The 14,284-nt window shown below is 34.6% G+C and overlaps 1 protein-coding gene across 1 annotated transcript in view; it reads left to right on the top strand.

Moving 5' to 3' along the window:
* LOC150093710 (centrosomal protein of 290 kDa-like) overlaps positions 1-14,284 on the top strand; it is a 400,621-nt gene that overhangs the window by 152,620 nt on the left and 233,717 nt on the right. Inside the window, exon 10 of the mRNA XM_090412504.1 lies at positions 1,316-1,459. Within this exon, the coding sequence (XP_090268630.1) occupies positions 1,316-1,459 (144 nt within the window). The remainder of the gene's footprint in view (positions 1-1,315; positions 1,460-14,284) is intronic.

Genomic DNA, 14,284 nt, shown 5'->3' with positions numbered 1-14,284 from the left:
TGTGTCCTCTCCTCTTTCCAATCAATATTACCATAGTTGAAATCCCCCATAATAATCTATTCCATCACCTGGTCTATAGCAGCACCTAACTGTACATTTTGTTCCGTTAGTCTCGATCTCGCACCAAATAATCTCAAATGAGCTCTTTTCACTATCCTGCAATACAACTTCTGTTCTCCTTGGTTGCAGTTCATCAGCTATCATCAATAACACTCCTCCCCCATTTTATTCTCTCTGTCCCTCCTGAATACACTATACCCTACACATCAATCCCACTAACTATATCATCTTCTGTCAGCCATGTTTCACTAATGCCAATAACCTGTGGCCAGGAAGAGCCAACCAAGGCCAAAAATTCTTCCTTCTTGTTCCTAATACTCCTGGCATTAGTATACATGAAATGCAGAGATCCATTTGCCCCACCTCCTATCTTGATGCATTATACTAACTATCCCATTCTGATTTCTTGTTCTTTGTACTGGCTTGGGCACATTATAAGCATTCTTACACTCAACTGCCTCAGTGATGTCTGCATATCCACTTCCTTCCCTCCTTAATAGTTCAAGTTTCCCTGATTTTGCACATCCATTCTCACTTCACTCAGCAACACTTTTTCCAGTCTTCGCACACCAAATCCATATTGATACCTGTATGCCCATATCTATGTATGCAATCTGTCATTGCCATTTTGAAAAATCTTTCTTAAAGTTTCTCTTTTGTCTGTCCAAGCCTTCCAAATAAAGCAGGAAAGTGATCTTATAGGCCAATGTATACTGTCTAAAGACATTCACATTCATCACTACCTGTATGCAATCTGTCATTGCCTTTCCTTAAAGTATAATATCTTTAAGGTATTTAAATATAATAAAATAAAATATCTTTCCTTAAACTTTCTCTTTTTTCTCTGTCCAAGCCTTCTTGTAAGTGTATGAAATCTCTACCCCATGATTTTCTTTTTTCTTTTTTTATATATCAAACTTACATATGAATGATAAACATTTTGCTTGTCTTCAGACTTCCACTCAACAAAAACCACATGATTGCTTCATTGCTCCTTAAGTGAGGTTAGAATTGACACTTCATTATGATTTCCTCTTCAATTTGCCTCCCAGCACATTTTGTGTATAGCATTTTCATTCTATATGCAAAAAACATGTTTGGAAATAATTTTTTGAATAATATTGAATTCCACATATACTGGTTTTTATGTGATCACATTTTACCTTATGTTATGGCTTTCACACTTAGTATGTCAAGAAGAAAAATTTTATGTATTCTTTATTTTCATAATTAGGATATCTGTGTTGTATTTCAGGTAGTTGCCACATCATCTTCCCTTCACAATGCTCAAAATACAGAACTTCTTGATTTAAGGCAAAAGGTTTATTACCTGGAGCAACAAATAAAAAGGCAACAACTTCCTGAGAAACCCTATGATCAAACTGGAAGAAGTGAGAAGGTAAAAGACATTTTCATCTAGGATAATAATAAATGATGAGATAATTACAATAACTATAGCGAAGTATTTATTTACATAACAAAAATGTCAATTTTTCTACCTTAGCCAGGGGTTGCCTTTGATACTATTAGTTCTTTCTGATTGGTCATCATATTAATCTAGAAACCTGTCAAGCATATCATGTAACTGCTGACTCAGTTATGTGGTGCTCCAGTGGTTGAAAGTTTTTTTTCACTTGATTATACTAAAATTAAGATGCCAAGAAATTATATTCTTGGTTTCATCCTTTATCCAAGTGTAAGCAAACAAAGTTTGTGCATGAAGTAACTTCAAGACTGGGCTACTTGTATATAGAGGCTAATGACTTCACATCAGTTGCTTTAGTATCCCATAATGCAAGCCACATATCCTTACAGACATCCATTATGGGAAGGCCACTACCCAGACATGTGTTGGCCTTTATTGAGGTCTCATCAGTGGGAGCTAGACCAAAAGTCATATCGAGGCTGAAGTAATGCAGACATCATATCTCCATATACAAGTAGTCAAAAGGTGTCTCACCTTATTACTAAAAATACTCTGGGTTAGAGATAATAATAATACTAATAATAAGCTAACAACTTTCATTATCTTATAGGGAGTAGGTGAGGCCTTTAAACCCCTATCTAGCTTTTGGAGACTGAGTGGGCAGTTCAGTCTCCATCGGTGGCCACTGATGAAGAGACCAGCAAACAAGTGCTGGTCTCTTTGTCATTTTAGGTACCATCTCTCGGTTCCTAACCCTAACAGGATATATTGGGTTGGCAAATAAGTTCGTTTGGTTTTTCAGAGTGGAATGAAACACATTTTATTTAATATATATAATACATACTAGTCAGTTATATATTGACCCTCTTTATCAATGACCTCTTGCCATCTGTCCACCAACTTCATTATGCTGCATTCATAAAACTCCTGAGGTTTACTGGCAAAAAACTGATCCAGGTGTCTTTTGACAGCCTCCTCATTTGTGAAGGTTTTCCTGTTCAGAGAATTTGGAATAAGTGGTAATCGGAAGGTGCCAGGTCCAGTGAATACGGAGGATGCAGCAAAACATCCCAGCCAAGACGTAACAATTTACTCCGGGTTGTTAACGATGTGTGGGGTCTGACGTTGTCGTGGTGAAAGACAACTCCTTTCTGATTTGCCAATTCAGAACATTTTGTGCTAATTGCATTGGCCAGTCACATTAACTGTGAGCAATAGGCAGTTGAATCAATCACTCTGCCTGATGGTAACACCTCGTAGTGGACAACACCTTTATAATCCCACCACACAGAGAGCATGATCTTCTTTGGATGCAATCCAGCTTTTGAGGTTATTTGTGGCGGTTCGCTCTTGTGCCCATGATCTTTTACATACCACGTTATCGTAGACAACCCATTTTTCATCTCCTGTAATCATCCGCTTCAAAAATGGGTCGTTTTCTTGGCGATGTCACAGCGAATCACAGATGGATATGCGAGCAGTCATATTGGCCTCAGTCAATTCATGCGACACCCAAACATTGAGTTTTGAAACATATCCCAGCTTGTGCAAATGGTTTTCAACGCTTGTATGGGATATGTTCAGTACTGTAGCAATCTCCCGCACTGCTTGTAACGGATTTTTGTCGACGATATCCTTCACAACACTCGTATCAACTTCAGTCGGGTGACCAGAGAGAGGCGCATCACTGATGTTGAAATCTCCAGAACGGAATTTGGAACCACTTTTGGCATACACGTTCTGTTAAGGCACCATCTCCATATACGCTGCATATTTTTTTATGGGCCTCTGCAGCTCGTTTGCCTTTTTTGAAATAAAAAAGTAAAATATGCCGGTAATGTATGTTATTTCCTTCCATTTCTAAAAATATGTTACACACACGCAACTGAAGTAGGCCGAACGAAAATTCACTCAAAGGTTATGTGAAATGTTGCCTTTCAATTGCACAATAGCGACAGGTGAAGCGGCATAAACTTGTACTAATGCATAAACCGAACGAACTTATTTGCCAACCCAATATTATTATTATTACGTGACATCTCAAGGAGTCCAAAGACTCATTGAGATAGAGCATCCACTCCACAACTCTCCATCTCCACCACTCAATCTACCAACTACAACTAACCACAATTACATCAACACCATCTACCACCTATCACCACCACTAGTATTTCCATGGATAGTCACAAACATCCATGCCCACGGCGGGATTTGAACCCGCAGCCTTTTGGCTAGAGACCAGATACACTAACAACTCAGCCAACTAGGCCAGCTGTCTGAATATGTACGAGGGTGGTCTGAAAAGTTCTTGGCCTAACAATGAAAAAACGAATTATAATTTCAAAATTATTTTTATTTTTTAATATAATCTCCCTTAAGACTAATACATTTATTCTAGCACCATTATCCTGTCCCTGTAGTGGTTCTCGGTAAGATCTGCAAAATACCCTCTACAGTTGCAATCACCTCTTGATTCGAAGAAAAACACTGACCAGCGAGGAAGAGATAGAAGTCAGAGGAGCCAAATCTTGGGAATAGGATGGATGTTCCAACAATTCATGGTGCAGATCCCTTAATTTTCCCATTGCCAAAACACCTTTGTGGGCAGGTGCATTGTCCTGATGAAAGATGATTTTTTTTTGTTGTTGTTGTTTTGCAAACCGGGTCTTTTCTCACGAATTTTTTCATTTAGTCTGGTTAAAAGATCAGAATAATATTCCCCAGTTATTGCTTTACCCTTTTCAAGATAATTAATAAACAAAATGCCTTTAGCATCCCAAAACACTGATGAGAAGACTTTGTCTTCTTTGGCACTGAACAACCAGTTTCTGTCCACTGTTTTAGCTGTTTGGATTCTGGTGTGTAATGGTGAATTTACGGATGAGACTTTTTTTTAAGTCTCATCCATAGTAATAAATCGACGCACAAAATCAGTTTTATTCTTGTTAAAACACTCCAAGCACTGTTGAGATATTTTCATGTGAGTGCGTTTTTGATCTGCTATGAGCAAGCGAGGCACCCATCTTGTGCAAAGCTTTTTCATTTGCAATTCTTCATGCAAACTATATCCTACATGTTCTTTTGAAATGCCTGTAGTCTCAGCAATTACACACACTTTGACTTGCCGATCATCCAGTACCATATCATGCACTTGATCAATGATTTCTGGTGTTGTTACACTTTTTGGATGTCCTTCACGTGGATCATCTTCAAGGCTGATATGGCCATGTTAAACTTGGCAGCCCATTTCTTAATTGTTGAAAACAAAGGAGTGCCCATAAACTTTTATGGACTTCTGATGAATTTCTTTTGCCCTTAAACCTTATTTTACAAAGAATTTTATAACTGCACGATACTCAATTTTATCCATTTCAAGGGATACAGACAACACATTTGCTTCAGACAGCCGTATAAAACAATCTACTTGATATAATGATATGCAATTTTACATGGATGATTAAGACAGATGTACCAACTTAGAAAAAAAAAAAAATCTTGCTGATAGTGTTGCCATTTATGGTCGAGGCCGAGAACTTTTCAGACCACCAGGTTGACATGGAAGAGATTTTTCATAGAATTGGAAAGAATAAGTAGAACAAGAGGTCATCTCTATTAAAGCACTTATATTAAGTGAAGACACAAGTAAAAGTATGGTGAATTGGAAGCTTATAAGTGATTAAATAATAATGGCTAGATTATATTCAGGATGTATTAATTTAACCATCACTCGTTTATGCACCAACAGATGATGAGGATTTTGAAGGAAACTAGAAGATATTAACGAAAAATTACAGAGGTGTAGAGAGCAAATAACAAAGCATGACATGTTTATTCTTATGTTTGTTATCAATTTCAATTTGAAGAAAGAAACGATGAAATAAAATTATGTGGTCAAAGAAACAAGAATGGTTATCATGTACAATCCTGTTGGATTGCTCATGATAACTTCCTCTTAACTTAAACATAACACAACACATAACATGACATGGATAACATTAGATAGGAAAAATTTCCAGATTGATCACATTAAAATGTGGGGTAGTTTTAAAAGCATACGACAGCAATACAAGCAGGATCTGATCATTACTTAGTTAAGCTGTATATAAATAATATAAATCAGAAAGGAAGGAAAAATATAAGTTAAAAATGGATGAAATAAAGCAAACTGTGTCTGTTATGATAAGGAATTGATTTTAAATTTTAGAGAATGAGAAACTAGAAAGGTGGAAAGAAGAAAGGATATGGAACAATTTTAGGATATTATATAGTGATGTTGCAAGAGACAGTTTTGATACTAACAATGAAAAAAAAAAACGAGGATTGTTTGAAAATGCTAAATCTCAAAGAATTAAAGACATTTATTTGAGAAATTATAGAAAGAAAGATAAGGTGAAAGATAAGAGAAATTACATGAACAATTACACTGGTGTTCAAAACCTATGGACGAACACTATTTCTGAACATTACAACCTCAAATTCAGCTTGTGTCAATGTGTATAACTTCTGATTTCGAGTAGAAAGAGGGTACACATTCTTATTTTCAAATCATGCACAAAGGAGTCATGTAGTAGCACTCAACAGTATAAAAGGCAGTGCTAAGTGAATTATAAAGGATGGAAGGATGGTCTTTACATGAAGAAATGTCTTGTAATGTCTCAAAAACATTATCTAGATGATTTCATGTGGGAGAGAATTATTGGAAAGCTTGAAGAAGGCTGCTGTCGTGATGTTCTATTTTCATGTTGTGTTCTAATCTGCCATCTTGTTTCAAGTCACTCTTATTAATAAAACAACTAATTTGCAAATTGATCACCGTAGGGAAATTTATAATTATACTGCGCCACCCAATTTTTAGATTAGTCTATATAAAACAGTAGGATCAGTTCTTAATTAAGTTAGCAGTCTTCTCATTTAGGCCGAATTATTTACTATTCTACTTGGGGCACCCGCAAGATTCGAATTTTTTATGAACGGTGCAATAAAAGGGAATTCAGGCAAACACAATATTTAGATTAATAAAATAAGACATTTAATATATGATATATAACAAATACAAGAATTCTAGTTTTAAATGAAACAATACAAATAACTTAATACATCTTGCTAAGTCACTCATTCCAATTCAATGTTCTAAACTTTAACATACAATTCACAGCTTCAAAATTACAAGCTTTCTTAACTCAAGTTAATAAAACAAAACTTCTCATTTGATCAGTCTGCACATATCTATCAGTTGTACTTAATGTTTAAATTCACAGCAGGCACTAATCAAGGTAGACAATATTCCAAGCAATCTTATTTCGGACTTTGAACTTCGAAGATACGTTATAGTTAATGTTAGAATAAACAAACATGTATGACTACTCTTACCAGATACAATCTTCAATACATCAATTTATTGTGAGCACACTTATGAATTAACTTATTTAAGCTAGCGGAACACATTAAATAAAATTCTCCAACGCTTTAACTGAACTACTGTTAATCGCGCTTCACTACTCTAAACAACAGCAATAAGGTATTGATATCTTTCCTTGTTTACTTTTCTCCAACTAGTTAATTTCATTGTAATTCTTCTCAGGGCAACATAGAATTAAGACATAATCCTAGACTAACTGGAACTAATCAGAATTTCCCATTGAATGTCCAGTTCTTTATTTATCCGTTTACGACATCAATTTTCCTCTACAACAACAGCTGATTTCACTTGCAGCTGAGTATATGATTCACTACGTTTTTGCTCACTTTTAAACACTATTCTCATGAATTTCTGCCCTAAAAAATTTATAATTTTCCTTCACTTCTTTGCTTGTATCCTACCTTCCTTCAGGCTCCGCAAAACTCTCTCTTTTTCTCTAATCAAAATTCTTATTGCCTTTCTTTCCCCTTTTCGTTCCAAGGTCACGCACTCTTTGACTCGTGCTTGTTTATTTCATGCGTCTCCATGACAACCAATGAACGCAAACATTTCGCTAATGTAATACAATGCTTTACAACTACATAAGTGATTACATAACGTTAAATTTTTACAAATAAGAATAAACAGAATATTTGAGCTACTTAATCAGCTTTTTCATTACGTATACAATTATTTATAATAACACTTTTCGTTACTTTATATATATTTTAGTTATCATAAATTTCTACACATATTATTATTTAATAAATTAATAGTAGGTTAAGTTTAGAATAAATATTTAAACAGTAATCCTTAATTAAGGAACAATAAATAATTTTTATACAAATCATGATTAATATATAATAAGCAATGTTAAATGTGAATGAAAAAAAATAAATTACACAACATAGTTTCATTCACAATTTAACACTGCAAAATTACCAGGCTCTGGGCAGCACTTCAAACAATGGTTTCATGCTCACCCACAGAGCATGAAGACAGATTTTTGGTTATAACAGCAAAACATAATCAATGCACCATAGCAGGTCAGCTTACAAGTCAGCTCCATTCAAGCACAGGTACGCAGGTATTTCAACAAACTCAGGTCAGATGTCTGTGACAAGTAGGCCTGTACACCTGAAGGCCTGTAGTGCATGTTGGACAAGATACCAATGAGCTTATGTACTCTTTACAGATGAGAGTTGTTTTAGTCTTTCCACCGATTCTAGATGACACTTGATCTAATGTAAAAGTGGTACTGCTTACCGTTTCCAGAATGTTCTTGAAAGGGATAGACTGGCAATGCTGAAGGCAATGCTTAATGGATGCACCGAGCTACCAGTGCCTGAAAAAGTGACTGACTGGTGAACAATATGGCAATGACGTTCTTCAATGCTGTGTTCAGTTGTTCCATGGTGCTGTAGGTAAAGAATTCATTTTTGTCATTAATGATGACAGTGCCAGCCACAGCACATCATACACAAGCAGTGGAAATACTTCTGGAGACTGAGGATATTAATCAAATTCAGCACGCTGCCCAAATCTCAGTCCCACAGAACGCATTGGGGATGTAGTGTGCCAAGGCCTTATCCTTGCTCTGTTTCACTCCTCTTTCAGAGGAGTGAGCCAGTTTGCCTTAAGAACTCCTGACCCACTTGGTTCTAAGCATTATATGCATTGTGAGAGCTTCATCACAGTTTGTGATGAATATATTCTATACTGAAATGTCTCCTGCATAGTTTTCTGTAAGCAGTGTACATTAATTCCTTAACCGTCCTTTGGAAATTTGTAACTTTTGCTAAAAACATATTGTAATTTAATTTGTGTGAAATTTATAACACATTTTTTGTGTAATATGATTTTTTAGTATGATGGCAATAAATTCATGTCCACATTTGGCTGTAGTCATGAAAATTTTTTTCATATACAGGTAAAAATGTAGTTTGTCCTTAGCTTTAGGACAGCAGTGTGTGACAGAAGACTGTAGTGTGCTAAGCCACATTGGAAAACCATAATTGCTCTGAAAGAAGGAAGCAAGAAAATGCAATATGTCATAAAAATATTGTTCTGATAACTGAAGAAGATAAGATTATTGAAGAGATTAATGAAGAGAGAGCACTATGATGAAATTTTAAATGTAGAAAACAATATAACTGACATAAGAAGTAAATAATAATAACTTCCTATAAGTATAGATTTAAATAGTATATTAGAGCCAATATTTTAAACTGAAATGATGAATGTAATAGGAAAGATGAAGAGTGAAAAGACATTTGCTGACAATATAGTATAGTCATAACTATACAAATAAATAACGGAAAAACTCACGTAGAAATATTATTTAATAGTATAATTTTCGCCTGTGTGTCACAGGCATCTTCAGTACAATTAGGCACAAAAAATTAAACACTAACTGACAATTCCAAAAAGCGCCACCTAAGTAGCTGGTGTAAGATAACTAAAAAGGTCAATAACTTTCCTAAAAAAAAATAAAATAAATAAAAAAATAAAATAAAATAAAATAAAATAAAATAAAAAAATAAAATAAAATTTAATACAATAAAAAGTTAGGAAAGATTAGCTGATTTGTAAAGTACTATCTCCCAAAAAGGGGATAGACGTAAGCCGTCGGATCTGTTTAAGTTAGGAGAATGAAGTAGAGTTTCACATGCTTCTTTATAAAGGCGTTCCATGAGAAACTGACTTTTGTGAAGAACTCTTGTCTTTCTCCAATGAACTCTGTGTCTAGTGAAGATGGCATGTTCTGCAAGTCCAGACTTTTCAGGTTTAAAGTATTCAATATAAGATTGGTGTTCTTCTAGCCGAATGGAGGCAGATCTTCCCGTTTGTCCGAAATAACATAATCCACAAGAGCACGGAATCTGGTAGACACCTGGATGATTAAGATGTGGAAGCTTGTCCTTTGGAGAAGCGAGAAAGGTGGAGATTTTTCTAAACGGTCGAAAGGCAACAAAAATATTCAGTGGTTTTAAAATTTTTGCTATACGTTCACTGATGCCTTGTATATAAGGGATGGTAATGTGCGTTATTTCCTCTGTGTTTGAAGAGGGAGACATATTAAATCTACTCAAAGTTCTTTTAATGAAGCAATTCTTATAGCCATTAGATAGAAAGGAAGAAGTTATATATCGTATTTCTTTCTGTAAAAGATCGTCTGTAGAACAAAAGGAGTGGGCCCGATAAACCAGTGTTTTAATAGTTCCTGCCTTTTGACTGGGATGGTGATGAGATTCTGCATGGATATAGTGGCCTGTATGAGTCTTCTTTCTATAAACTGAGAAATGTAGGTTACCATCTGGTTGGCGAAGAATTAGAAGATCTAAAAAGGCTAACTGCTTATTTGATTCTACTTCTAGGGTAAACTTGATCCTAGGATGAAATGCGTTTAACTTATTGAGAAATTGTTGAAGTTCATCAGAAGAGCCATTCCATACAGCAAAAATGTCATCGACATATCTGAACCAATGAGTAGGTCTGGGAGAAATATTGTCAAAGATACGTTGTTCAAAATGTTCCATAAAGAAATTAGAGATAGCAGGAGAGAGAGAGGATTACCCATTGCTGTTCCTTCAATTTGTTGATACAACTTATTTTTAAAAGAAAAATAACCAGAATTTATTACAAAATCAAATAAGTTTACAATGTCTGAAGGAAATTCCTGTTGTAGTAATTCAATACTTTCCGAAAGAGGCACATTTGTAAATAAAGAAACAACATCTAAACTGATCATGATATCAGAAACGTCCAAATGAAGATCTGAAATTTTATTTTTAAAATCCAAAGTATTTTTTATATAAGTATCAGTTCTTCTAGTTGAAGAGGAGAGTAAATTAGATAAAAATTTGGAGATTTTGTAAGTTGGGCAACCTATACAATCTACGACTGGTCTTAACGGAATGCCTGGTTTATGAACTTTTGGAAGACCATACAATCTAGGTGGACGACCGAAGAAGGTTTTAAGTTTTTTCTTTTGATCTTCATTCCATGTAGATACATTATCTATAAGAGAATTAAGTCTCTTCAATTGACTCCGGGTAGGATCCGATGTAAGAGGCCTATAAGTTGAATAGTCGCGAAGTAAAAGAGACATTTTTCTCTCATATTCCTTCCTATCTTGAATCACTACAGCCTTCCCCTTATCAGCTTTCGTAATTATTAAATTATTGTTATTCTTCAGTGATTTCAATGCTTTAAATTCAGAGTAAGAAAGATTAGGACGAGGAGGCTTGGCATGAAAAAGAATTTGTGCACATTCAAAACGTAATCTGTTGGCTGTTTTTTGGGGTAAGGATCGAATACCCCTGTCTATGTTATGAAAAAAATCCATAATAGGATTTTTAATGATTAAGATGTGGAAGCTTGTCCTTTGGAGAAGCGAGAAAGGTGGAGATTTTTCTAAACGGTCAAAAGGCAACAAAAATATTCAGTGGTTTTAAAATTTAATTAATTTAATTTTAAATTAAATTAAATTTAAAATTTAATCCATAAAATCCAAAATACGATATCTAACTTCTTCCTTTCTATCTAATGGCTATAAGAATTGCTTCATTAAAAGAACTTTGAGTAGATTTAATATGTCTCCCTCTTCAAACACAGAGGAAATAACGCGCATTACCATCCCTTATATACAAGGCATCAGTGAACGTATAGCAAAAATTTTAAAACCACTGAATATTTTTGTTGCCTTTCGACCGTTTAGAAAAATCTCCACCTTTCTCGCTTCTCCAAAGGACAAGCTTCCACATCTTAATCATCCAGGTGTCTACCAGATTCCGTGCTCTTGTGGATTATGTTATTTCGGACAAACGGGAAGATCTGCCTCCATTCGGCTAGAAGAACACCAATCTTATATTGAATACTTTAAACCTGAAAAGTCTGGACTTGCAGAACATGCCATCTTCACTAGACACAGAGTTCATTGGAGAAAGACAAGAGTTCTTCACAAAAGTCAGTTTCTCATGGAACGCCTTTATAAAGAAGCATGTGAAACTCTACTTCATTCTCCTAACTTAAACAGATCCGACGGCTTACGTCTATCCCCTTTTTGGGAGATAGTACTTTACAAATCAGCTAATCTTTCCTAACTTTTTATTGTATTAAATTTTATTTTATTTTTTTATTTTATTTTATTTTATTTTATTTTATTTTATTTTATTTTTTTATTTATTTTATTTTTTTTTAGGAAAGTTATTGACCTTTTTAGTTATCTTACACCAGCTACTTAGGTGGCGCTTTTTGGAATTGTCAGTTAGTGTTTAATTTTTTGCGCCTAATTGTACTGAAGATGCCTGTGACACACAGGCGAAAATTATACTATTAAATAATATTTCTACGTGAGTTTTTCCGTTATTTATTTGTATAGTTATGTCTCCTCACGGTTTACCTCTTTTAAAACTTATAGTATAGTCATAGAAATACTTAAGAGATATAAAGAAATTGTTGTTGATAAGCTGCAGTAGATTATTCATGATATGCTAGAGAGTGAAATACCCAGACAACAATGATAATCATTATTATTATCATCATCATCATCATCATCAGACCTCTAGGGAGTCTAAAGACTCATTGTGGGAGGTCCCGTTGTCACATATACACAGATCATCATATGAGTCTTAAATGCATTGACTGTCTCTGCACTCACCACACTCTCAGGCAGTGCATTCCAACTACCTGCAACTCTCCATGCAAAAAACCTAATCCTTGCCCTTTGCTCATGTCTTCCTTATATAGCTTCCATAAATGACCTCTTGTCTCTCCCATTTTGTGAAAAATTTTATTCATTACTCATAATTCCAAAGAAAGGCATTTTCACTGAATGTGAAAATTGGAAGTTGAATTAGTTTACTGTCAGCATCTGCAAAAATGTTTTGTAAAATGTTGATAAATAAGATTAAAAGTGAAACAGAAAATATATATTAAGGTATGAGCATGCTGGTTTTATAACAGGTGGAAGAACTGTGTATCCCATTTTTAATTTAAGGAATGTAATCAAAGAGAGTATATAGAATCTCCTTTATAGTTTACTTCAAAGATTTGACAGTATTGATAAAAGGACATTGTGGATAATTATTAGACATTATGGAATTCCTGATAAATATATGAGAATAATAAAAGAAATCTATAAAAAAAAATAATAAACATCGTGTTATTAGACAGCAAACATCAAAATGGTGTGAAAAGGACTGGTGTGAGATAGTGGTGTTAAATGTCTGGACTGAAAAAAGTTACAAGTATAAGGAAAGAAATAAAATGGAATCTCACATCACAACCAGAAAAATCTTTATTATATCCTAGTTTTTTTTTTAATCAAAACACACTGATATACAAGGGAAAAAAATCAGAAGCAGTGTTTGACAGATAAAAAATTTTGACTTAAATATTATTATTATCAGAGATCTAAGGAGTCAAGGACTCATCGAGGGAAGACATATGATAGACCACCTACATCATATGTCATATCTTCTCTTAAACTGATTCACACTTCATCTGGCAAATTATTCCACCTGCTCACTGCTCTGTGAAAGAAAAATGCAGCTGACCCTTTCTTAACTGCACACAAAATTAACCTCCACAAATGCCCCTGTATCTTTTCAACTCCTTCCATGTAATGAAAAATTTCATCATTTGATAACCTGTAATACCTTTTCAGAAGTTTATAGATCTCTTTCACATCACCCCCATTCTTTCTCCTCTCTACCAGAGCCTGCAGTCCATATACTCTCAATCCATCCTCATCATCTGCATTCCATAATCCTGATATCTGCTTTGTTACTGTTCTTTGCACCTCTTCTAGTTTTTTTTTATCTCCTCTGCATCCAGGAGACCAAATCTGCATAAAGTAGTCCAGGTGTGATCATATCAAGGCCTTGTAAGGCAAAATGATTTCCTTTTGTTTACTCATCAGTGTTCATTTCAACATTGCAGGATAAGTGCAATGTTGAATTTTTGCAATGTGACATTTGAATTTCAGTGTCCTATCCACCATAACTCCAAGATCCATAGCCTCATCAGTTTCTTTTTACATAACCCCAGCAACATAAAATAGTGTTGGAAATCTCATCATGCCAAAGTGCATCCCTCACACTTATTAACATTGAATTGATAGCCATTATCATTTATGTGCTATTCCAGGTTATTCGGATCATTTTGTATGTGCTATATGTTAGTAGCATCCCTGATTGCCCTGTCCACTGCTTTTTTTGGGGGGGATAGTACACACTGACATCTTTATTAACAGTGACAAGTAACATACATATATGGCATCATTTTATTCAACTTTTCTTCTAGAAAATTCATACTGCCACCTATTGTTTTCCGAAAAAATAAACAAATAAAAAATTTTTAAAAATGCCCTGGCCCTGGCTATTTTTGCATCATCA

The sequence above is a fragment of the Typopeltis vanoorti genome, chromosome 23 (genome assembly GCF_054136105.1).
Source record: "Typopeltis vanoorti isolate ZY-2024b chromosome 23, IOZ_Tvanoo_1.0, whole genome shotgun sequence".
In the NCBI taxonomy this organism is placed as follows: Eukaryota; Metazoa; Arthropoda; class Arachnida; order Uropygi; family Thelyphonidae; genus Typopeltis; species Typopeltis vanoorti.
This window is presented reverse-complemented; position numbering and strand designations above follow the sequence as displayed.